This window comes from Babylonia areolata, chromosome 23 (genome assembly GCF_041734735.1).
Source record: "Babylonia areolata isolate BAREFJ2019XMU chromosome 23, ASM4173473v1, whole genome shotgun sequence".
NCBI lineage: Eukaryota > Metazoa > Mollusca > Gastropoda > Neogastropoda > Buccinidae > Babylonia > Babylonia areolata.
Window position 1 is genome coordinate 1,577,849 of NC_134898.1, and position 25,550 is coordinate 1,603,398.

General features: G+C 47.9%; 1 protein-coding gene across 5 annotated transcripts in view; it reads left to right on the forward strand.

The window, feature by feature from the left end:
• The window catches only part of LOC143297871 (tubby-related protein 3-like), a 144,285-nt gene that overhangs the window by 110,317 nt on the left and 8,418 nt on the right, over window positions 1–25,550 (forward strand). For 4 of the 5 annotated variants that reach the window (XM_076610399.1, XM_076610398.1, XM_076610402.1 and 1 more), the window contains 4 exons: window positions 4,173–4,187; window positions 15,700–16,058; window positions 22,406–22,618; window positions 24,753–24,865. In XM_076610399.1, the coding sequence (XP_076466514.1) occupies window positions 4,173–4,187; window positions 15,700–16,058; window positions 22,406–22,618; window positions 24,753–24,865 (700 nt within the window). The remainder of the gene's footprint in view (window positions 1–4,172; window positions 4,188–15,699; window positions 16,059–22,405; window positions 22,619–24,752; window positions 24,866–25,550) is intronic. The other variant, XM_076610401.1, reaches the window with a different exon arrangement.

The following is a 25,550-nucleotide window of genomic DNA, read 5'->3' on the forward strand; positions in this document are numbered from 1 at the left end:
CCCATCTCTCTGACTGACAAAATCTGACACTAACCCCTGCATGGACCTAATACTCTCTTCTAAACACAACAGTTTGTCCCCTAATTGTGCTGTCTCTTCCCTGGTTTGTTGCGGTTGTTGGTCCTCCTCTAGCTCTCGCCACAGTCTCAGGGCTTCATCCCTTGCCTGGATGAAGGTGGTGTGTGGCTCCCTCGTCACTACGCGGCGCAGCTCCCTTTTCAGCAGGAGGTTCCGGAGGCCATCGATGAAGTGGTCCCTCAGCATCTCAGCGGTGAGGGCCCCAGTGCTCTTCGTCCGGATGATCCTCCCCATGCTGCACAGAGCATGGGAGTAGTCCAAGGTGGACTCCTCTGGCAACTGCTTCCTGCTGAAAAATGTGGACAGCAGTGTGGTGACACGCCGCCCATCGCCGAACACCCCCAGCAGAATGTTGATCACCTTCTCTGGGGTGTTGGTCTCTTCCAGGTCCCGCAGCATCAGCTCCCTGCGTGCGGTTCCCTGCAGATGGTTGTACACAAAGTAGGCAGCCATCTCGTCTCCCATTGGGTACGCAGCCAGGACTCTCTTCGCCTCCATGATGAAGTCCTCAGCCGACATCTTGCCTGGCTCACCAGTGAATACTGGCAGTGTGGGTGCTACGTACCACCCCATGGGAAACTCCTGCACCTCTGTAGTTGGGGTTGTCATCTCTGGGCTGTTACTGGGCTGTGCTACTTGGGCTGTGTTACCTGGCTGTGTGCTGCTTAAGTCTTACTAGACTACCAAACAATATACCTGCTTATCCTGTCAAGCAAACACTCTACCTGCCTATCCTGTCGGCGACGCCAAGTTGTAAAAACTTGTTGAGAGTGTGGTTCGATTCTAATAGAAGAGAGAGGGTAACAGACAGGGGGGATATAGGATCAACTAATCATGCACTCACTCACTCTCTCCTCACATCAATAGCAGGGCCACATGGAGTGGTTTTTATAGAGTGTTTACTTTACAATACAGCACACAGTAAAAAAGATCATCCTACACCTAAAGCAGCACGGTAAAATTCACCCTAAACCTAAAGCAGCACACCTGGAACACAAACACACAACCAAAACCAAGGTCAGATAAAATCTCAAATATCTGGACATCACTGACATAAAAGGCCTATACCCTCTCAGCACCTTTCATCACATGTCCACCAGTAAGCACTACTCTCACACAAAGATCTATGTGAGGTACAAGCTTCATCAAGCTTACCTGCCACCAGCAGTGACATACCAATTACCATACTGTGTACAAAACATATCACTGACCAATACAACCCTGTGTTCCAACTCATGTTACCCATCATTCAATTAAACTGTGTGTTACCATTACCAAACAAATCTCTTTGTCTTCACAAGGCATGCCACCGACACAAGTACATGAAAGGAAATCATTACTTCCAACATATCTGGTAAACAGCAATGTGCAACAACATAGCACTGACCCTCAATGCTCTCATAGTTTGCCAACTCACTAATCACATTACAATGTTCCTTCCCGCTTTGTCTGAACAAAGTAAACCACTGACACAAAGCACAACTACACATGTTACCACAACTACCAACAAATCAAACATGTGTTCCACAACACTTGCTGTTACCCCCATGTGCACACACACACATGAAAAACCATCAACACACACTGACAATGTGTTAGCCTATAGATCTGTTCAGTTCACACTGAACCAGCACCACCTACTATATACAAAACAAGTATGTATACATCAAAAATACAGAACAAGATATCTGTAACCAAACAGAAGGGGGGGGGGGGGGGATCAAAAGATTTAGGCCAGTACTTCTCTCAGTGGGTAGCTTTCACACATTAACCCCTTTTCTTTCCACAAGCCACAAGATCAACTTAAACTGGCTGTCCACTGACATAAAACATAGTTTCCCAACACAACTAAGTTATCAACATCACATAAAACCATTACAAGTCATGTACTCACAGCCCAACAGGGATTTCCTTGCTCCTCACATCACTGATCAGTCAGTCACCCTGTGTCAGTCAGTTCTTCTGGGAGACAGCTGAGAACTGGCTGTGCTGACGGGTTTTATCCCTTCCCACAACATACTGCACTGTGTATACTAATGTAAACTATAGCACTCACTCCCCTAACTAGTTGAACTAAAATAACCAATCTTTGCTTGTCCTAGTGACGCTATGTGAATGACTGACAGATTCACTGCTTGATCCCAGTTCAACAGATTGATCTGATTCGCTACGATTCAACCCACTTGTTTCTACAACATTCTGTGATGACAGGTTCACCCGTTTACGTCACAAAGAGATTGGCGAGATGGGACAATACAACTCTGGGCCTGTTAGCCGGCTTGATCAAAGTTCGAATTAGCATAACTTTTCCCTAGCTTTCGTTCCGAAGTCCCGCCATCTACCTCAGCCATGTTTGTGAACGGGGAGAAGGGGAACGACTTGAAAGACAGGCCGCCACACGGGATATACCAACATGCCGTGCTCGTCCGTTTCGAACACGGGGATGGTGGCAGACATCACGTAACTGCACGTATTCCTATAGCTGGGGCGGGTGACGCGGCGTCGCTGACCAAAGAGGGCCAACTACGGAGTGGGCTGAGGAGGGGGGTGGAAAGAGGGAGTGTGGCGTGGTGTCGGCGCGACCTCAAAGACTGGACTTTGGATGGAGCGGGAAGGGAGATAAGAGGGGGGGAGGGGGAGGGGGTGAAGGGATGGGGAGGAAGGGGGACAGAGTGTGGGTGGTGGGGGGTGACACTGCTGGCACACTATAACATATTGTTATACATATACTGCAAGCAAAAGGAACGGTGTACACGTTCACTACATATATTGTTATACATAAGCTGCAAGCTAAAGGAACGGTGTACACGTTCACAACATATATTGTTATACATATACTGCAAGCAAAAGGAACGGTGTACACGTTCACTACATATATTGTTATACATATACTGCAAGCAAAAGGAACGGTGTACACGTTCACTACATATATTGTTATACATATACTGCAAGCAAAAGGAACGGTGTACACGTTCACTACATATATTGTTATACATATACTGCAAGCAAAAGGAACGGTGTACACGTTCACAACATATATTGTTATACATATACTGCAAGCAAAAGGAACGGTGTACACGTTCACTACATATATTGTTATACATAAACTGCAAGCTAAAGGAACGGTGTACACGTTCACAACATATATTGTTATACATATACTGCAAGCAAAAGGAACTAACTTGTAGTTGTAAATTCTTTCAGGCTGTGCCCCCACTTGTCATTCTGGGGAAAACCCAGTCATTGTCAGCTTGGTTTCTTTGTGTTTCCACATCAATGTGGCATGCTAACCGGCCAACACTGTCAACTTCCAGGGTTGAATGGGTTAAGCTGATGTGTAGCTTTTATGGATTTTACCATACACTAGATTCTGTTCAGAGACCATCACCCCCTAACCTCCCTTATCAGATTCCTTTCCTTCTTTTTTTTTTTGTGCTGGTGAAAGATATGAATGATGATAGTGTCTTTTATTTGTATTGTATTGTTTTTTTCATATAACTTGCAGGACAGATTTCTGTGTGTGAAATTCAGGCTGCTCTTCATGGGGAGAGCATGTCACACACTGAAGTCAAAGTCAAAAGTCAAAAAATGTTTCAGTTGTCAGACCTCTGGCCCATCACAACAGGAGTCACAGAAAATTGTAGCATGCAACGTGTGTGTGTGTGTGGGAGAGAGACAGAGACAGAGAGAGAGAGAGAGAGAGAGAGATTCTCTCAGTCCTTGGACAGATATTGAGCAGTTTTTCTCCCTTACTTTTCCCCCATGGATGTTGTGTGGTAGAGTGTGTGTAATGTCTTCATTTGCTTTCTCCTCAGAATGTTTGTGAAGGAAATACTGAAGACATTTTTTTGAAAGCACAGAGCAGAAATATGGCGTTTGCGTGCACTCATCATACATGTGTATGCCTGTAACACATGAGCGTGACTTGGTGTCTGTGTTTGCTATGATACAGAAAACTTCCACATGGGTCATTAGTAAAAAAAATAAATAAATAAATTTAAAGAAAAAAAAAAAGCCACTTGATTAAAAACTACACTTTCCTCACCAGATATAATGAAACCATACTTTTTTGGTTGTTGTTTTATTCTTTACAGCTGGCTCCAGACGTAGTAAGTACAGCACAGTGTCTTTATTTTGGGGAAAACGGTCCACCTTACCTTTTTTCTTTTCTCTTTTTTTTTTCCTCACTTTTTTTTTTCCTTAACAGCACAGTGTCTTTCTTTTGGGGAAACAGTAATACCATACCTTTCTGTTGGTAGCTGATTGGTGCTGGTTATATTCCTGCCTGCCACGCTGCACTGTGTAGTCACATGCTTTCCTCAAAAGTGTGACTTGTCGTTGTTGTTCACTGTGTGTGTTCCCACGCATCAAAAAAAAAAAAAGAGATTTCTACACTTTTCTTTTCTCTTAGAGTGCTGGAGCCAGTTGCATTGCTTGGTTCTAACTTTTTGACAGTCACACGTGACTAAATGCCTACGTTGACCGAACTATGTCATTGGTCAGTTCCATACTACCCACGGTTAGTAGCGGGTTACGACCATACTAGGCTCTTCCGTCTGAGCAATGCAACTGGCTCCTGGGGTACTGAATCATATCAGTACCTCTTGTGTGTGTGTGTGTGTGTGTGTGTGTGTGTGTGTCAGGGTACATGAGCAGTTTCCATTAATTTGTGGGGTGGGTCTAGTGGATGGGTGGGGGTGGTGGATGACATGTCAAATCTTGCTTTGGGGTATTGCACAACTAATAAGGATGGGTTGTTGATGTTGGGAGTTGGCTCAAGACTGCTGATAATGTTTGTACAGTCTTGTTTTGTGGCTTTTGAATGAATGAATGAATGGATGAATAAACAAGTAATTGATTGATTAATTAGTTAATTGATGGATTGATTTATAGATAAATAAATGTTTGAAAAAAGAACAAAAGAACCATAGTTATACTTTGTTTTAAAAAAAGGAAAAGAAATTAATGTAGGCAGAAATGTGTGCAAAAAAAAAAAAAAAAAAAAGTGTGATTGCATGGCATTCGTGTCTGTATGTTGTGTTTCTAAAGCATTCTGTGTGTGTGTGTGTAGGTGCATGTGTGTGTTTCAAGTCAAAATAATCTTTATTGAAGGTAAAACAGTAAGCTCATACAGCTTTTTTTTTTTTACATCCTACACTCAGGAAAAAAGAAGAAGAAAAGATGAAGATAGGAAAAAAAAGGCACAAGACTAAAGCCAACAATTACAAGCAGCACACAAGAAAAAGGCACAAAACTAAAGCCAACAATTACAAGCAGTACACAAGAAATTCTACCGGAAAAAATGATACTAGCACAAATAGCAAATAAAAATCGTCTTTACATCAGTAAGGTAACGATGCATATGTGTCTGTGTGTTTGTATGTGCCTGTGTTTGTGATGTACCCCTACCCCCACCCCCCACACCCCACACCCCCCACCTTGTGTACATCATTGTTGGGTGAAGAAAGGTACTGTCAGGGTGATGGTTTTACTGTTTGTTTCGGGAACCCCCACCCCCATTTCTCCCATTTCCCTTCCCCTCTGTCACTTGACTGTGTAGATGTGTACCTGTCTCTGTTTCATCCTGTGTCACTTCACTGTGTAGATGTGTACCTGTCTCTGTTTCATCCTGTGTCACTTCACTGTGTAGATGTGTACCTGTCTCTCTCTCTCTCTGTTTCATCCTGTGTCACTTCACTGTGTAGATGTGTACCTGTCTCTGTTTCATCCTGTGTCACTTCACTGTGTAGATGTGTACCTGTCTCTGTTTCATCCTGTGTCACTTCACTGTGTAGATGTGTACCTGTCTCTCTCTGTTTCATCCTGTGTCACTTCACTGTGTAGATGTGTACCTGTCTCTGTCTGTTTCATCCTGTGTCACTTCACTGTGTAGATGTGTACCTGTCTCTCTCTGTTTCATCCTGTGTCACTTCACTGTGTAGATGTGTACCTGTCTCTGTCTGTTTCATCCTGTGTCACTTCACTGTGTAGATGTGTACCTGTCTCTCTCTGTTTCATCCTGTGTCATTTCACTGTGTAGATGTGTACCTGTCTCTCTCTGTTTCATCCTGTGTCACTTCACTGTGTAGATGTGTACCTGTCTCTCTCTGTTTCATCCTGTGTCACTTCACTGTGTAGATGTGTACCTGTCTCTCTCTGTTTCATCCTGTGTCATTTCACTGTGAAGATGTGTACCTGTCTCTCTCTGTTTCATCCTGTGTCACTTCACTGTGTAGATGTGTACCTGTCTCTCTCTGTTTCATCCTGTGTCACTTCACTGTGTAGATGTGTACCTGTCTCTCTCTGTTTCATCCTGTGTCACTTCACTGTGTAGATGTGTACCTGTCTCTCTCTGTTTCATCCTGTGTCACTTCACTGTGTAGATGTGTACCTGTCTCTCTCTGTTTCATCCTGTGTCACTTCACTGTGTAGATGTGTACCTGTCTCTCTCTGTTTCATCCTGTGTCATTTCACTGTGAAGATGTGTACCTGTCTCTCTCTGTTTCATCCTGTGTCACTTCACTGTGTAGATGTGTACCTGTCTCTCTCTGTTTCATCCTGTGTCATTTCACTGTGAAGATGTGTACCTGTCTCTCTCTGTTTCATCCTGTGTCACTTCACTGTGTAGATGTGTACCTGTCTCTCTCTGTTTCATCCTGTGTCACTTCACTGTGTAGATGTGTACCTGTCTCTCTCTGTTTCATCCTGTGTCACTTCACTGTGTAGATGTGTACCTGTCTCTCTCTGTTTCATCCTGTGTCACTTCACTGTGTAGATGTGTACCTGTCTCTCTCTGTTTCATCCTGTGTCACTTCACTGTGTAGATGTGTACCTGTCTCTCTCTGTTTCATCCTGTGTCACTTCACTGTGTAGATGTGTACCTGTCTCTGTTTCATCCTGTGTCACTTCACTGTGTAGATGTGTACCTGTCTGTCTCTGTTTCATCCTGTGTCACTTCACTGTGTAGATGTGTACCTGTCTCTCTCTCTCTTTCATCCTGTTTCCCCCTGCCTCTTGCCTTTCCCTCCCTCTGTCTCCCCTCCCTCTTCCCCCATACCCTACCCCTCCCCCGCCCCCCCCCGCCCTCCCTGACCCACCCACCCAAACCATGGGGATGCCTGTGGCTCTTTCAGAGTGAATGGTACCATCTCCTCCAGGAAATTGTCTGATAGAAATGTCCCCTTTTCTCTCTCTCTCTCTCTCTCTCTCTTTGTATCTGGCTTTTTCCCCCTTTTAGCCTGTCATCCCTTCCTGTCTTACTTTCTGCCTTGCTGGTTCATTCACCCAGATTATTTTTTGTTCCTAGAAAGCTTTGGATTTTTGGTTTTGGGGTCTTTTTCTGGGCTTGATAACTGGGCACGCTTAATACATTGTACTGTTGTTGTTTTTGTGCCTGTGATGTGTGAGGTGACTAGTGGCGATTCTTTTTTTTTTTAGTTGTGTGCCTTTTACTATGTATCATCTCTTCCAAAAGACTAGCACCCAGATCACCACTCAAGGTCTAGTGGAGAAGAGTGTTAAAAAAAATCCTGGTCTGTGCTGAGGATTTGAACCTGTGGACACTCACCTCCTAGTTTGGTGCATTGCCACGAGGCCAGTGCTCCAGCGGGACAGTTGGTTTTTGGTGGTGTGGCAACCTTGGAGCCAGCCATACTTGTGGTGAGCGGGTAACGGCTGTGATAGCCAGAGGGCAGAGTGATTGTCTGCCCATTATCATGGTGTGCTAATCACCAGGACAGAGTGATTGTCTGCCCATTATCATGGTGTGCTGTTCACCAGGGCAGAGTGATTGTCTGCCCATTATCATGGTGTGCTGATCACCAGGGCAGAGTGATTGTCAACCTCCGAAAACGGAGTATGGCTGTCTACATGGTGGGGCAAAAACGGTCATACACGTAAAAGCCACTCGTGTGCATACGAGTGAACGTGGGAGTTGCCGCCCACGAACGCAGAAGAAGAAGAAGAAGAGTGATTGTCTGCCCATTATCATGTGTGCTGATCACCAGGACAGGAGTGATTGTCTGCCCATTATCATGGTGTGTCTGGTCACCAGGACAGAGTGATGTCTGCCCATTATCATGGTGTGCTGATCACCAGAACAGAGTGATTGTCCTGCCCATTATCATGGTGTGCTGATCACCAGGGCAGAGTGATTGTCTGCCCATTATCATGGTGTGCTGTTCACCAGGACAGAGTGATTGTCTGCCCATTATGGTGGTGCTGGTTTCCAGGGCAGTGGTGATTGTCTGCCCATTATCATGGTGTGCTGTTCACCAGGGCAGAGTGATTGTCTGCCCATTATCATGGTGTGCTGTTCACCGAGACAGAGTGATTGTCTGCCCATTATCATGGTGTGCTGATCACCAGGGCAGAGTGATTGTCTGCCCATTATCATGGTGTGCTGTTCACCAGGACAGAGGTGATTGTCTGCCCCATTATCATGGTGTGCTGTTCACCAGGGTAGAGTGATTGTCTGCCCATTATCATGGTGTGCTGAGCACCAGGACAGAGTGATTGTCTGCCCATTATCATGGTGTGCTGGTCACCAGACAGAGTGATTGTCTGCCCAGTATCATGGTGTGCTGGTCACCAACAGAGTGATTGTCTGCCCATTATCATGGTGTGCTGGTTGTCAGGGCAGTGTGATTGTCTGGCCCATTACATGGTGTGCTGGTCACCAGGGCACATGATTGTCTGCCCATTATCATGGTGTGCTGATCACCAGGACAGAGTGATTGTCTGCCCATTATCATGGTGTGCTGTTCACCAGGGCAGTGTGATTGTCTGCCCATTATCATGGTGTGCTGATCACCAGGACAGAGTGACTGTCTACCCCTGAAAAACGGAGTATGACTGCCTTCATGACGGGGCAAAAACGGTCATACACGTAAAAGCCCACTCGTGTGCATACGAGTGAACAGTGGGAGTTGCAGCCCACGAACGCAGAAGAAGAAGAAGAAGAGTGATTGTCTGCCCATTATCATGGGTGTGCTGTTCACGGGCAGGCAGTGTGATTGTCTGCCCATTATCATGGTGTGCTGTTCACCAGGACAGAGTGATTGTCTGGCCCATTATCATGGTGTGCTGATCACCAGAACAGGAGTGATTGTCTGCCCCATTATCATGGTGTGCTGATCACCAGGACAGAGTGATTGTCTGCCCTTTATCATGGTGTGCTGTTCACCAGGACACAGTGATTGTCTGCCCATTATCATGGTGTGCTGTTCACCAGGACAGAGTGATTGTCTGCCCTTTATCATGGTGTGCTGATCACCAGTGACAGAGTATTGTCTGCCCATTAGGTGTGCTGATCACCAGGACAGAGTGATTGTCTGCCCATTATGGTGTGCTGGTTGCCAGGGCAGTGTGATTGTCTGCCCATTATCATGGTGTGCTGATCACCAGGACAGAGTGATTGTCTGCCCATTATCATGGTGTCTGGTCACCAGGACAGTGATTGTCTGCCCATTATCATGGTGTGCTGATCACCAGGACAGAGTGATTGTCTGCCCATTATGGTGTGCTGTTGCCAGGGCAGAGTGATTGTCTGCCCATTATCATGGTGTGCTGGTCACCAGGACAGTGATTGTCTGCCCATTATCATGGTGTGCTGGTTTCCAGGGCAGAGTGATTGTCTGCCCATTATCATGGTGTGCTGATCACCAGGACAGAGTGATTGTCTGCCCATTATCATGGTGTGCTGATCACCAGGGCAGAGTGATTGTCTGCCCATTATCATGGTGTGCTGGTCACCAGGACAGAGTGATTGTCTGCCCATTATCATGGTGTGCTGATCACCAGGACAGAGTGATTGTCTGCCCATTATCATGGTGTGCTGATCACCAGGACAGAGTGATTGTCTGCCCATTATCATGGTGTGCTGGTTGCCAGGGCAGTGTGATTGTCTGCCCATTATCATGGTGTGCTGGTCGCCAGGACAGAGTGATTGTCTGCCCATTATCATGGTGTGCTGGTCACCAGGGCAGAGTGATTGTCTGCCCATTATCATGGTGTGCTGGTTGCCAGGGCAGAGTGGTTGTCTGCCCATTATCATGGTGTGCTGGTCACCAGGGCAGAGTGATTGTCTGCCCATTATCATGGTGTGCTGGTTGCCAGGGCAGAGTGGTTGTCTGCCCATTATCATGGTGTGCTGGTCACCAGGGCAGAGTGATTGTCTGCCCATTATCATGGTGTGCTGATCACCAGGGCAGTGTGATTGTCTGCCCATTATCATGGTGTGCTGGTCACCAGGCAGAGTGATTGTCTGCCCATTATCATGGTGTGCTGGTTGCCAGGGCAAAGTGATTGCCCATTATCATGGTGTGCTAGTCACCAGTGATTGTCTGCCCATTATCATGGTGTGCTGATCACCAGGGCAGAGTGATTGTCTGCCCATTATCATGGTGTGCTGTTCACCAGGGCAGTGTGATTGTCTGCCCATTATCATGGTGTGCTGTTCACCAGGGCAGAGTGATTGTCTGCCCATTATCATGGTGTGCTGATCACCAGGACAGAGTGATTGTCTGCCCATTATCATGGTGTGCTGATCACCAGGGCAGAGTGATTGTCTGCCCATTATCATGGTGTGCTGATCACCAGGGCAGAGTGATTGTCTGCCCATTATCATGGTGGCTGGTTTCCAGGGCAGAGTGATTGTCTGCCCATTATCATGGTGTGCTGTTCACCAGGGCAGAGTGATTGTCTGCCCATTATCATGGTGTGCTGGTTTCCAGGGCAGTGTGATTGTCTGCCCATTATCATGGTGTGCTGGTCAGAGTGATTGTCTGCCCATTATCATGGTGTGCTGGTTGCCATGGCAGAGTGATTGTCTGCCCATTATCATGGTGTGCTGATCACCAGGACAGAGTGATTGTCTGCCCATTATCATGGTGTGCTGGTCAGAGTGATTGTCTGCCCATTATCATGGTGTGCTGATCACCAGGGCAGTGTGATTGTCTGCCCATTATCATGGTGTGCTGGTCAGAGTGATGTCTGCCCATTATCATGGTGTGCTGATCACCAGGGCAGTGTGATTGTCTGCCCATTATCATGGTGTGCTGTTCACCAGGGCAGAGTGATTGTCTGCCCATTATCATGGTGTGCTGATCACCAGGCAGAGTGATTGTCTGCCCATTAGCATGGGTGTGCTGATCACCAGACAGAGTGATTGTCTGCCCATTATCATGGTGTGCTGGTCACCAGGGCAGAGTGATTGTCTGCCCATTATCATGGTGTGCTGTTCACCAGGGCAGTGTGATTGTCTGCCCATTATCATGGTGTGCTGTTGTCAGGGCAGAGTGATTGTCTGCCCATTATCATGGTGTGCTGATCACCAGGGACAGAGTGATTGTCTGCCCATTATCATGGTGTGCTGATCACCAGGACAGGTGATTGTCTGCCCATTATCATGGTGTGCTGATCACCAGGACAGAGTGATTGTCTGCCCATTATCATGGTGTGCTGTTCACCAGGGCAGAGTGATTGTCTGCCCATTATCATGGTGTGCTGTTCACCAGGGCAGAGTGATTGTCTGCCCATTATCATGGTGTGCTGTTCACCAGACAGAGTGATTGTCTGCCCATTATCATGGTGTGCTGATCACCAGACAGAGTGATTGTCTGCCCATTATCATGGTGTGCTGATCACCAGGACAGAGTGATTGTCTGCCCATTATCATGGTGTGCTGTTCACCAGGACACAGTGATTGTCTGCCCATTATCATGGTGTGCTGATCACCAGGACAGAGTGATTGTCTGCCCATTATCATGGTGTGCTGTTCACCAGGGCAGAGTGATTGTCTGCCCATTATCATGGTGTGCTGGTTGCCAGGACAGAGTGATTGTCTGCCCATTATCATGGTGTGCTGATCACCAGGGGCAGAGTGATTGTCTGCCCATTATCATGGTGTGCTGGTTGCCATGGCAGAGTGATTGTCTGCCCATTATCATGGGTGTGCTGTTCACCAGGACAGAGTGATTGTCTGCCCATTATCATGGTGTGCTGGTCACTCAGGGCAGAGTGATTGTCTGCCCATTATCATGGTGTGCTGGTCACCAGGGCAAAGTGATTGTCTGCCCATTATCATGGTGTGCTGGTTGCCAGGGCAGAGAGATTGTCTGCCCATTATCATGGTGTGCTGGTCACCAGGGCAGAGTGATTGTCTGCCCATTATCATGGTGTGCTGGTTGCCAGGACAGAGTGATTGTCTGCCCATTATCATGGTGTGCTGGTCACCAGGACAGAGTGATTGTCTGCCCATTATCATGGTGTGCTGATCACCAGGACAGAGTGATTGTCTGCCCATTATCATGGTGTGCTGTTCACCAGGGCAGTGTGATTGTCTGCCCATTATCATGATGTACTGGTTGCCAGGAGCTGGTTCATGCTGGCTCTTACTTTTCTTTTCACAATTTTTAGGTGTTTTTTTTTTGTTTTTGGGGTTTTTTTAAGGGGTGGGGGAGTGTGGGTGTGGGTGGGTTCACGTGTGTGAACAACATGAATCAACATGGGAATACTGTTATAATGTCATATATTATAGCATGTCAAAACGTGCATTTGAGTTTGACTTGGTGATTAAGTCTAACAGAAGGGGAAGTTTAATGAAAACTCCCCCCATTTTGCCATGTCTCATACACACACACACGCTCGCGTGCACACACACACACACACACTCTCTCTCTCTCTCTCTCTCTCTCTCTCTCTCTCTCTCTCTCTCTCTCTCTCTCTCTCTACCCACCTCTCTCTTCTGCGCATTGTCATCTGGTCTTTAGCCTGCTTCAGCTGCCTTTTTCCCTCCCCCTCCTCCTCCTCTTCCTCCTCCTCCCCCTCCTCCTCCTCCCCCCCTCCCCCTCGTCCCCCTCCTCTTCCTCATCCTCCTCTCTCCCCCTCCCTCTCCTCCTCCTCCTCCTCCCCCTCCTCCTCCTCCCCCCCTCGCCCTCGTCCCCCTCCTCTTCCTCATCCTCCTCTCTCCCCCCCCCCCTCCTCCCCCTCCTCCTCCTCCCCCCCTCGCCCTCGTCCCCCTCCTCTTATCCTCCTCTCCCCCTCCTCCCCCTCCTCCTCCCCCTCCTCCCCCTCCTCCTCCTCCCCCCCTCGCCCTCGTCCCCCTCCTCTTATCCTCCTCTCCCCCTCCTCCCCCTCCTCCTCCTCCCCCTCCTCCCCCTCCTCCTCCTCCCCCTCCTCTTCCTCATCCTCATCCTCCTCCTCCCCCTCCTCCTCCTCTTCCTCCCCTCCTCCCCCTCCTCCTCCTCTTCCTCCTCCTCCTCTTCCTCCTCCTCTTCCTCCTCCTCCCCCTCCCCCTCCTCCTCCTCTTCTCCTCCCCCTCCCCCTCCTCCTCCTCTACCCCTCCCCCTCGTCCCCCTCCTCTTCCTCATCCTCCTCTCTCCCCCTCCCCCTCGTCCCCCTCCTCTTCCTCATCCTCCTCTCTCCCCCTCCCCCTCCTCCCCCTCCTCCTCCTCCTCCCCCTCCCCCTCCTCCTCCTCCTCCTCCCCCTCCTCCCCCTTCTCCTCCTCTTCCTCCTCCTCCCCCTCCCTCTCCTCCTCTTCCTCCTCCCCCTCCCCCTCCTCCTCCTCTCCCCCTCCCCATCGTCCCCCTCCTCTTCCTCCTCCCCCTCCTCCTCCTCTCCCCCTCCCCATCGTCCCCCTCCTCTTCCTCCTCCTCTCTCCCCCTCCCTCTCCTCCTCCTCCCCCTCCTCCTCCCCTTCCCACCCTCCCCCTCCTCCTCCTCTCCCCCTCCCCCTCGCCCCCCTCCTCTTCCTCATCCTCCTCTCTCCCCCTCCCTCTCCTCCTCCTCCCCCTCCTCCCCCTCCCTCTCCTCCCCCTCCCTCTCCTCCTCCTCCCCCTCCTCCTCCCCCTTCCCACCCTCCCCCTCCTCCTCCTCTTCCTCATCCTCCTCTCTCCCCCTCCCTCTCCTCCCCCTCCCTCTCCTCCCCCTCCCCCTCCTCCTCCCCCTTCCCACCCTCCCCCTCCTCCTCCTCTTCCTACTCCCCCTCCTCCTGCAGCAAAAATGGGCAGAACAGCCATGGAGCTTCACCAAATACCTCTGGCTTTAATCTTTCTAGGGGGGTGGGGGGTGGGGGGGGGGGGGGTTTCCAGCGCAAATGGCTTTGCTTCTGTGTCAGGTGAAAAAGACGTGGAGAAATCTGAGGGGGGAGTGATGTATTGCATTACTTTTTGTCAACAACACATTTCTCTGTGTGAAATGCAGTCTGCCGTCCCTGGGGGAAGCAGGTGGCTGCAGCGCGGTGCCACCCCTTTTTACTGGCTGCAAATTATATATCTTTTTGTTTTGCTGTGAAAGTCGATTTTTCTACAGTATTTCACCTGGGTACAGCCCTTGTGGTTGCCAAGGGTTCTTTTACATGCACTTGGTGCATTCTGAACATGGATGTCAGTTTATCCTTGTCTCATCTGAATGACCTACACCCTGCAACCTCATTCGCAAAATGTGGCCCTTTTTCATTTGTATTCTGATTCCTAGCCTTCTGTTTGTCTTCGATTTTTATTCCTCTTTAATCATTTGCCTACATGTTTGCTTGTTTTATCTATTTTATTTCATTTCTGGTTACTGTTTTATATATATATATATATATATATATATATACACACACACCTGTGATGCACTGTGCTGGTGGTGCCAGTGACCGGTGTCAGCCAATGAAGTGCCAGAACCTTCAGCACCTGCAGGATGTGAGAATGATAGCCACCTGGCATGGCTGGGAAGCAAAGCTTGTTTTTCTGATTCACAGGGAAACGGGGGGGGGGGGGTGTGAGGGGGGGGGGGGGTGAGGGGGCTGTCTTACCATCTGTCAAGTCGTGAGCAAGTGATTTTTTTTTTTTTTTTGCTTTTCTTTTCGTGTTTTGGTTTTGGTCCCCAGGTGTGTTTTCATTACTGACTCTTACTCGCACATTTTTCTTGCAGATAATTTATCAGTCATTTTTTTTTAATTTTCTCTCTAGTCTTTCTCCCTCTCTTTCTCCTTGCTTGCTCAGTCTCTGTCTCTCTTTATATCTATCTATCACTCTATCTTTCTGAATATAGATAGATAGATATGTGTGTGTATGTATATATATGTATATTTGTTTAACATGACCGCTTTCCAAGAAATCTTTCAAGTCCATTGTTGATCAGACTGAAAGTACAAGGAAGACTGGTTTTGGATGCATCTCCCCCTTGCTCGTGGAAATAAAAAAACATTGGGGCCTGGATTTATTACAGACTCTGTCTCTTTCTCTCTGTCTCTTCCACACACACACACACTCACACTCACACTCACACACACACACATACACACACACATACACACACACACACACACACTCACTCACTCACTCACACACTCACTCACTCACTCACTCACTCACTCACTCACTCACACACACACACACACACACACACACACACACACACACACACACACACACACACACACACACACACACACACACACACACATTTTTTTTTTTCTCATTCAGATGCATTGTTAGCATTATGAGACATCCTAAAGTGACAGCACTGTTCATCAATCAATGATGGGGTTTGTCAGTGCCACATGGTGTGAAGGCTAAGTTTACCAGCAACAACTGTAGTCACTGACTGACGCCCGGCTGGCTGTGTGTTGCCCAGAAACGGACACCATCCTGCCCAGCAGCGAGCCCCGCCCCAAGGAGAGGAAGCACAGGGGGGACAAGGAGCGGGGCCCCAGAGGGGGGGAGCGGGACCGGGACCGCCCCAAGAAGGGCGACAGGGAGCGGGCCGACCGCCTGGAGCGGGCGGAGAGAGAGGGGGGAGGAGGAGGGAGGGGGGGCAGGTCCCCCACCATCCCCTCCCCCTCCACCCTCATCACGGACCCCAACGACGACGACGATGATGTGGAAGACGTGGATGACACCTCGGCCCCCATCGCTCCCCAGGCCTCGGACAGGTCCCCCGCCCCAAGGCATCCACACAACGCCAAGTTTGCCGTCACACAGGATGCTGCGGATGTGAGTCATCATCAGGATGTTGGTGGTGTTGATGGTCATGTTCATGGTGCTGATGATGGTGGTGGTGGTGGTGGTGGTGATGTTATGATGATGATTGTGATGGCGATGATGATATTGTGATGGTGATGATGATGGTGATTGTGATGGTGACGTTGATGGCGATAGTGATGATAATTAGGATGATGGTGGTGATGATGGTGATAGTGATGATATGATAATTAGGATGATGGTGATAGCGATGACATGATAATTATGATGATGGTGGTGATGATGGTGACAGTGATGATATGATAATTAGGACGATGGTGATAGTGATGATATGATAATTAGGATGATGGTGGTGATGAATGTATGTGCAGAGCACTAAACGTTTGCGCTGAAACAAAAGAAAGCGCTTTCAAACCCGTCTTGCACATGACTGTGTGAGCCTAGGGGCTGAAGGACGGACCTCACAGGTACAGGTAGACAGGGGGCTGGAGAAAACACAGACTGTGGAGGTCGTCTTCCTGATATTATCATGTATATTCCTATCATTTGTCATCTGTGTATCTCTTTTTTTCTTGTTTCATACATTTCCTGCTTGCTTTAGTTAGTTACTTAGTTGGTTAGTTAGTTATCGAATAGGATTTATTGATTAATTAGTTTATTTATTATTTCATTTCAGTTTGATGTATTGTACACACCTGGGCCGGGCTGTCAAAGTCCTAACCAGTGTGCTGGGTCTGTGCACAGGCCAGGCTTGAAAGCAGGTGTGGTCAAATGTGTTTGGATGTTTCTTCACGCTTCGATACCTTGTGTTCAAGTGTGTGAACCTGATGTTAGGCCTGTGTCAGGTGTGTGAACCTGATGTTACGCCTGTGTCAGGTGTGTGAACCTGATGTTACGCCTGTGTCAGGTGTGTGAACCTGATCTTACAGTTGTGTCAGGTGTGTGAACCTGATGTTACGCCTGTGTCAGGTGTGTGAACCTGATGTTACAACTGTGTCAGGTGTGTGAACCTGATATTACAACTGTGTCAGGTGTGTGAAGGTGTGTGAACCAGATGATACACTGTGTCAGATGTGTGAAAATGAAACACATGTTGTGCAGGATGTGAAAGTGGCGATGTCACTGACCACATAATATTGTACAGGTGTGTTTTAAGCTGACAGTGTGACTGACCACGTGTTGTACAGGTGTGTGTGTAAAGTGACGATGTGACTGACCACGTGTTGTACAGGTGTGTGTGTAAAGTGACGATGTGACTGACCACGTGTTGTACAGGTGTGTGTGTAAAGTGACGATGTGACTGACCACATGTTGTACAGGTGTGTGTGTGTGTGTGTAAAGTGACGATGTGACTGACCACGTGTTGTACAGGTGTGTGTGTGTGTAAAGTGACGATGTGACTGACCACGTGTTGTACAGGTGTGTGTGTGTGTGTGTAAAGTGACGATGTGACTGACCACGTGTTGTACAGGTGTGTGTGTAAAGTGACGATGTGACTGACCACATGTTGTACAGGTGTGTGTGTGTGTGTGTAAAGTGACGATGTGACTGACCACGTGTTGTACAGGTGTGTGTAAAGTGACAATGTGTCTGACCACGTGTTGTACAGGTGTGTGTGTGTGAAGTGACGATGTGACTGACCACGTGTTGTACAGGTGTGTGTGTAAAGTGACGATGTGACTGACCACGTGTTGTACAGGTGTGTGTAAAGTGACAATGTGTCTGACCACGTGTTGTACAGGTGTGTGTGTAAAGTGACGATGTGACTGACCACGTGTTGTACAGGTGTGTGTGTAAAGTGACGATGTGACTGACCACGTGTTGTACAGGTGTGTGTGTGTAAAGTGACGATGTGACTGACCACGTGTTGTACAGGTGTGTGTGTGTAAAGTGACGATGTGACTGACCACGTGTTGTACAGGTGTGTGTGTAAAGTGACGAAGTGACTGACCACGTGTTGTACAGGTGTGTGTGTAAAGTGACGATGTGACTGACCCCGTGTTGTACAGGTGTGTGTGTAAAGTGACGATGTGACTGACCACGTGTTGTACAGGTGTGTGTGTGTAAAGTGACGAAGTGACTGACCACGTGTTGTACAGGTGTGTGTGTAAAGTGACGATGTGACTGACCCCGTGTTGTACAGGTGTGTGTGTAAAGTGACGATGTGACTGACCACGTGTTGTACAGGTGTGTGTGTAAAGTGACGATGTGACTGACCACGTGTTGTACAGGTGTGTGTGTAAAGTGACGATGTGACTGACCACGTGTTGTATAGGTGTGTGTGTGTGTAAAGTGACGATGTGACTGACCACGTGTTGTACAGGTGTGTGTGTAAAGTGACAATGTGTCTGACCACGTGTTGTACAGGTGTGTGTGTAAAGTGACGATGTGACTGACCCCGTGTTGTACAGGTGTGTGTGTGTAAAGTGACGATGTGACTGACCACGTGTTGTACAGGTGTGTGTGTAAAGTGACGATGTGACTGACCATGTGTTGTACAGGTGTGTGTGTGTGTAAAGTGATGATGTGACTGACCACGTGTTGTACAGGTGTGTGTGTAAAGTGACGATGTGACTGACCACGTGTTGTACAGGTGTGTGTGTGTGTAAAGTGACGATGTGATTGACCACGTGTTGTACAGGTGTGTGTGTAAAGTGACGATGTGACTGACCACGTGTTGTACAGGTGTGTGTGTAAAGTGACGATGTGACTGACCACGTGTTGTACAGGTGTGTGTGTGTGTGTAAAGTGACAATGTGACTGACCACGTGTTGTACAGGTGTGTGTGTAAAGTGACGATGTTACTGACCACGTGTTGTACAGGTGTGTGTGTGTAAAGTGACGATGTGACTGACCCCGTGTTGTACAGGTGTGTGTGTGTAAAGTGACGATGTGACTGACCCCGTGTTGTACAGGTGTGTGTGTGTAAAGTGACGATGTGACTGACCCCGTGTTGTACAGGTGTGTGTGTGTAAAGTGACGATATGACTGACCACGTGTTGTACAGGTGTGTGTGTAAAGTGACGATGTGACTGACCCCGTGTTGTACAGGTGTGTGTGTGTAAAGTGACGATGTGACTGACCACGTGTTGTACAGGTGTTTGTGTAAAGTGACGATGTGTCTGACCACGTGTTGTACAGGTGTGTGTGTAAAGTGACGATGTGACTGACCACGTGTTGTACAGGTGTGTGTGTAAAGTGACGATGTGACTGACCACGTGTTGTACAGGTGTGTGTGTAAAGTGACGATGTGACTGACCCCGTGTTGTACAGGTGTGTGTGTGTAAAGTGACGATGTGACTGACCACGTGTTGTACAGGTGTGTGTGTAAAGTGACGATGTGACTGACCACGTGTTGTACAGGTGTGTGTGTGTGTAAAGTGACGATGTGATTGACCACGTGTTGTACAGGTGTGTGTGTAAAGTGACGATGTTACTGACCACGTGTTGTACAGGTGTGTGTGTAGTGACGATGTGACTGACCACATGTTGTACAGGTGTGTGTGTAAAGTGACGATGTGACTGACCACGTGTTGTACAGGTGTGTGTGTAAAGTGACGATGTGACTGACCACGTGTTGTACAGGTGTGTGTGTAAAGTGACGATGTGACTGACCACATGTTGTACAGGTGTGTGTGTAAAGTGACGATGTGACTGACCACATGTTGTACAGGTGTGTGTGTAAAGTGACGATGTGACTGACCACGTGTTGTACAGGTGTGTGTGTAAAGTGACGATGTGACTGACCACGTGTTGTACAGGTGTGTGTGTAAAGTGACGATGTGACTGACCACGTGTTGTACAGGTGTGTGTGTAAAGTGACGATGTGACTGACCACGTGTTGTACAGGTGTGTGTGTGAAGTGACGATGTGACTGACAACATGTTATACAGGTGTGTGTGTAAAGTGACGATGTGACTGACCACGTGTTGTACAGGTGTGTGTGTAAAGTGACAATGTGTCTGACCACGTGTTGTACAGGTGTGTGTGTGTAAAGTGACGATGTGACTGACCACGTGTTGTACAGGTGTGTGTGTAAAGTGACGATGTGACTGACCACGTGTTGTACAGGTGTGTGTGTAAAGTGACGATGTGACTGACCACGTGTTGTACAGGTGTGTGTGTAAAGTGACGATGTGACTGACCACGTGTTATACAGGTGTGTGTGTAAAGTGACGATGTGACTGACCACGTGTTGTACAGGTGTGTGTGTAAAGTGACGACGTGACTGACCACGTGTTGTACAGGTGTGTGTGTAAAGTGACGATGTGACTGACCACGTGTTGTATAGGTGTGTGTGTAAAGTGACGATGTGACTGACCACGTGTTGTACAGGTGTGTGTGTAAAGTGACGATGTGACTGACCACGTGTTGTATAGGTGTGTGTGTAAAGTGACGACATGACTGACCATGTGTTGTACAGGTGTGTGTGTAAAGTGACGATGTGACTGACCACGTGTTGTATAGGTGTGTGTGTAAAGTGACGATGTGACTGACCACGTGTTGTACAGGTGTGTGTGTAAAGTGACGATGTGACTGACCACGTGTTGTACAGGTGTGTGTGTGTAAAGTGACGATGTGACTGACCACGTGTTGTACAGGTGTGTGTGTGTAAAGTGACGATGTGACTGACCACGTGTTGTACAGGTGTGTGTGTAAAGTGACGATGTGACTGACCACGTGTTGTACAGGTGTGTGTGTAAAGTGACGATGTGACTGACCACGTGTTGTACAGGTGTGTGTGTAAAGTGACGATGTGACTGACCACGTGTTGTACAGGTGTGTGTGTGTAAAGTGACGATGTGACTGACCACGTGTTGTACAGGTGTGTGTGTAAAGTGACGATGTGACTGACCACGTGTTGTACAGGTGTGTGTGTAAAGTGACGATGTGACTGACCACGTGTTGTACAGGTGTGTGTGTGTAAAGTGACGATGTGACTGACCACGTGTTGTACAGGTGTGTGTGTAAAGTGACGATGTGACTGACCACGTGTTGTACAGGTGTGTGTGTAAAGTGACGATGTGACTGACCACGTGTTGTACAGGTGTGTGTAATGTACAGGTGTGTGTGTGTAAAGTGACAATGTGACTGACCACGTGTTGTACAGGTGTGTGTAATGTACAGGTGTGTGTGTGTAAAGTGACGATGTGACTGACCACGTGTTGTACAGGTGTGTGTAATGTACAGGTGTGTGTGTGTAAAGTGACAATGTGACTGACCACGTGTTGTACAGGTGTGTGTGTAAAGTGACGATGTGACTGACCACGTGTTGTACAGGTGTGTGTAATGTACAGGTGTGTGTGTGTAAAGTGACGATGTGACTGACCACGTGTTGTACAGGTGTGTTTTTGTAAAGTGACAATGTCACTGACCACAGTGTTGTACAGGTGTGTGTAATGTACAGGTGTGTGTGTGTAAAGTGACGATGTGACTGACCACGTGTTGTACAGGTGTGTGTAATGTACAGGTGTGTGTGTGTAAAGTGACAATGTGACTGACCACGTGTTGTACAGGTGTGTGTGTAAAGTGACGATGTGACTGACCACGTGTTGTACAGGTGTGTGTGTAAAGTGACGATGTGACTGACCACGTGTTGTACAGGTGTGTGTGTAAAGTGACGATGTGACTGACCACGTGTTGTACAGGTGTGTGTGTAAAGTGACGATGTGACTGACCACGTGTTGTACAGGTGTGTGTGTGTAAAGTGACGATGTGACTGACCACGTGTTGTACAGGTGTGTGTGTAAAGTGACAATGTGACTGACCACGTGTTATACAGGTGTGTGTGTAAAGTGACAATGTTACTGACCACGTGTTGTACAGGTGTGTGTAATGTACAGGTGTGTGTGTGTAAAGTGATGATGTGACTGACCACGTGTTATACAGGTGTGTGTGTAAAGTGATGATGTGACTGACCACGTGTTGTACAGGTGTGTTTTTGTAAAGTGACAATGTCACTGACCACAGTGTTTTACAGGTGTGTGCGTAAAGTGACAATGTGACTGACCACGTGTTGTACAGGTGTGTGTGTAAAGTGACGATGTGACTGACCACGTGTTGTACAGGTGTGTGTGTAAAGTGACGATGTGACTGACCACGTGTTGTACAGGTGTGTGTGTGTGTAAAGTGACGATGTGACTGACCACGTGTTGTACAGGTGTGTGTGTGTGTAAAGTGACGATGTGACTGACCACGTGTTGTACAGGTGTGTGTGTGTGTAAAGTGACGATGTGACTGACCACGTGTTGTACAGGTGTGTGTGTAAAGTGACGATGTGACTGACCACGTGTTGTACAGGTGTGTGTAATGTACAGGTGTGTGCATGAAGCTGACGATGGTGGCGCCGTGCTGTGCAGGGTGGCGGGGAGAACGAGGCCAAAGGGCCGGAAGGGGCGGAGGCACTGTTCACGTCGGGCGACCTGGCCACGGAGGACCTGGAGGAGTTTGCGGTGATGCCGGCGCCACAGGGACAGACGGTGCGGTGCCGCATCACGCGGGACAAGAAAGGGGTGGACCGCGGCATCTTCCCCACCTACTACCTGCACATGGAGCTGGAGGACGGCAAGAAGGTCAGCTGAAGGTGCCGGAGTTGATCACGCACCTCCACAAGTTCCACTTGCTCCTATATTACTTGTACATTTCAGTGGTTTTGCTGAATCTTTTTCAGATGCTTGTCAAGCAGCTAGCTATTGACTTTCTACAAAGCTTTCAAAAGATGATGTAGAGTATGTGTCAAGCAGCTAGCTATTGACTTTCTACAAAGCCTTCAAAAGAAGATGTAGAGTATGTATCAAGCAGCTAGCTATTGACTTTCTACAAAGCTTTCAAAATAAGAATTACAGTATGTATCAAACAGCTAGCAACTGCTTTTCATAAAGCTTTCAAAATAAGAAGTATGGTATGTAACTGAATGATTGCTTTGCTTGTTTACATATAAGAAATGTTTGTAATTGTGTTGTACATTTATTTGAACCTCTTGTTAACACCGCCTCTTCATGAGGAGCCATGGTCTGTATTGAATCAGATATCTGCATCCGTATCCCTCAGCTGAGGAGGCTGATATAAAACCATTGAAGTACACTTATAAGGTTGACTTTTTTTTCTTTTTTTCTTTTTTTTTTTTGCTGCCCCATCATCTGCACCGTTTCAGTGGCATTAATCCCACACCGCTCATTTAGATTCCCCCATACACGGCCACACCCGGGGTTCATCCATCAGAGTTCCAGTGTCGGCAGTCCGCAAGGAACCATCGATGCTAGGTCGCCAGGAGGCCACACACCAGAGGAGATGCTGCTGAGTCACTTCAGCGGTGTTCAGTGGTGCCTGTTCTGATTAACATACTTAGGACACCACCTACTTAGCCCCCTACTAACAACAATAATGGCTTAGTCGCGAAGCCAGACTGAGTGAGTGTCCCTCCCAGAGTGGAGACCGCCACCACGTCCCCCAAACAACAGCCCCACATGAATCTGCCGACATTGAAGACATTGACAGGACTCACCCCAAGCACGGAAGTGGAGGGGCATCAAAACTGAGGTCACCATGAGAGCAGGGCATGAAAGGCCACAGGCTTTGAGACTGTTTTGTTTATATTGATGACGATGAAGGAGGATGAAGATGACAATGGGGAACTCAGTGGGACAGAAGAGTTGTTGTGTCAAGGGGGTGGGGGGGGGGGGTGAGAGGGATTTTTGTGGCTGACAGTTCATGGGGAACTCAGTGGAATAGAAGAGGTGTTTGTCAAGGGGGTGGGGGTGGGGGTTGTGAGAGGGATTTTTGTGGCTGACAGTTCATGGGGAACTCAGTGGGACAGAAGAGGTGTTGTGTCAAGGGGGTGGGGGGGGGGGTTGTGAGAGGGATTTTTGTGGCTGACAGTTCATGGGGAACTCAGTGGAATAGAAGAGGTGTTGTGTCGTGGGGGTGGGGTGGGGGGGGGGGGGTTGTGAGAGGGATTTTTGTGGCTGACAGTTCATGGGGAACTCAGTGGAATAGAAGAGGTGTTGTGTCAAGGGGGTGGGTGGGGGGTTGTGAGAGGGATTTTTGTGGCTGACAGTTCATGGGGAACTCAGTGGAATAGAAGAGGTGTTTGTCAAGGGGGGTGGGGGGTTGTGAGAGGGATTTTTGTGGCTGACAGTTCATGGGGAACTCAGTGGGACAGAAGAGGTGTTGTGTCAAGGGCGTGGGGGGGGGGGGGGGGGTGAGAGGGATTTTTTGTGGATCAGAGGTGGCACAGGGTTGCTTTTGTCTGAGGGGCTTTAAGTGGCTCAGACATAACAATGGAAAGCTTTTACATTTATATGGTGCACACATATTATACTGCACTATAAACATATAAGAACCTTGTTGTGCATCTGTTGTATTATGTCTGATAGAAATGATTTATAGTTAGTCCATTCTCCACTGAATTTGGACACATGGTTGTTCATTCTCGCATTCAGGGGTTGCTTTTATCTGGGGGGGCTTTTTGTGGCTGAGACCAAACACTGTGTTGCTTTTCTTTTGGGGGGAATCTTTAGCTCAAGACACGCTACACGGATGCTTTTTATGCAGACTTTTGGCGCTTTTTTTCTTTTTCTTTTTTTCTTTTTTGTAAGAGAAGAAAAAACTTTAGAAAAGAGAATGCAAGGCTAAAACAAAGAAGAAGAAGCAGTGTGTAAAGCTGACAGCAGTTTTTGACTGACTGTGGGTGCTGGGTGATGGCAGAAATTCCTGCTGGCGGGACGCAAGAGGAAGAAGAGCGCCACCTCCAACTACCTCATCTCCACAGACCCCACAGACCTGTCACGCAACGGGGAGTCCTTCTGTGGAAAGCTGCGGTCAGTGGCTCCACCTGGTGTCGCTCTCTGTCTCTGGCCACGTCTCTCTCACTCTTGACCCTCTCTCTCTCTCTTTGGCCTTGTTTCTCTCTCTGTCTCTGTCTCTCTCTCTGTCTGTGTGTGTCTGTCTCTCTCTCTCTCTTTCTCTCTCACTGACTGTTGTAAACAAGTACCTTAACTCACTCGGGACGACAAGTTTTCTCCCTTGCTTTTCCCCACAGACGGCCCATTTCTAAGGGTTTGGAAAAAAATTACAAAAAATACAAAATACAGAGTAAGAAAATGAAACTTTCAGAACTGGTTTATTATTTCTTGAGCTATTACATAAAAAAAAAATCAAATTTCTCATCATATTTTTACAGTTTTGCCATATGTAGAAAATACTGCCAATTTTTCACCCTGAATCACCTTACCCATGCTCGTCTTCAGCATTAAATTCACTTTCTTCTTCGTCATCATCCACCTCTTCAATGTCCGACCCTTCAGTTTGTAACATTTCAAGTACTTCGGCAACCCTAAAACGTTGCCATCACTGCCTTGTTCGCTCCACAACATTTTGAGAAGAGCCGGCTTTGCTGACAGGCTGGCACGCGAGCAGACGACCGGTCAGTGACTTTGTCAGCGTGTGTGCGAGACGGGCCACACATGGCAGGCTGGCCAATCATACCATTCGATTGTGGAGTGA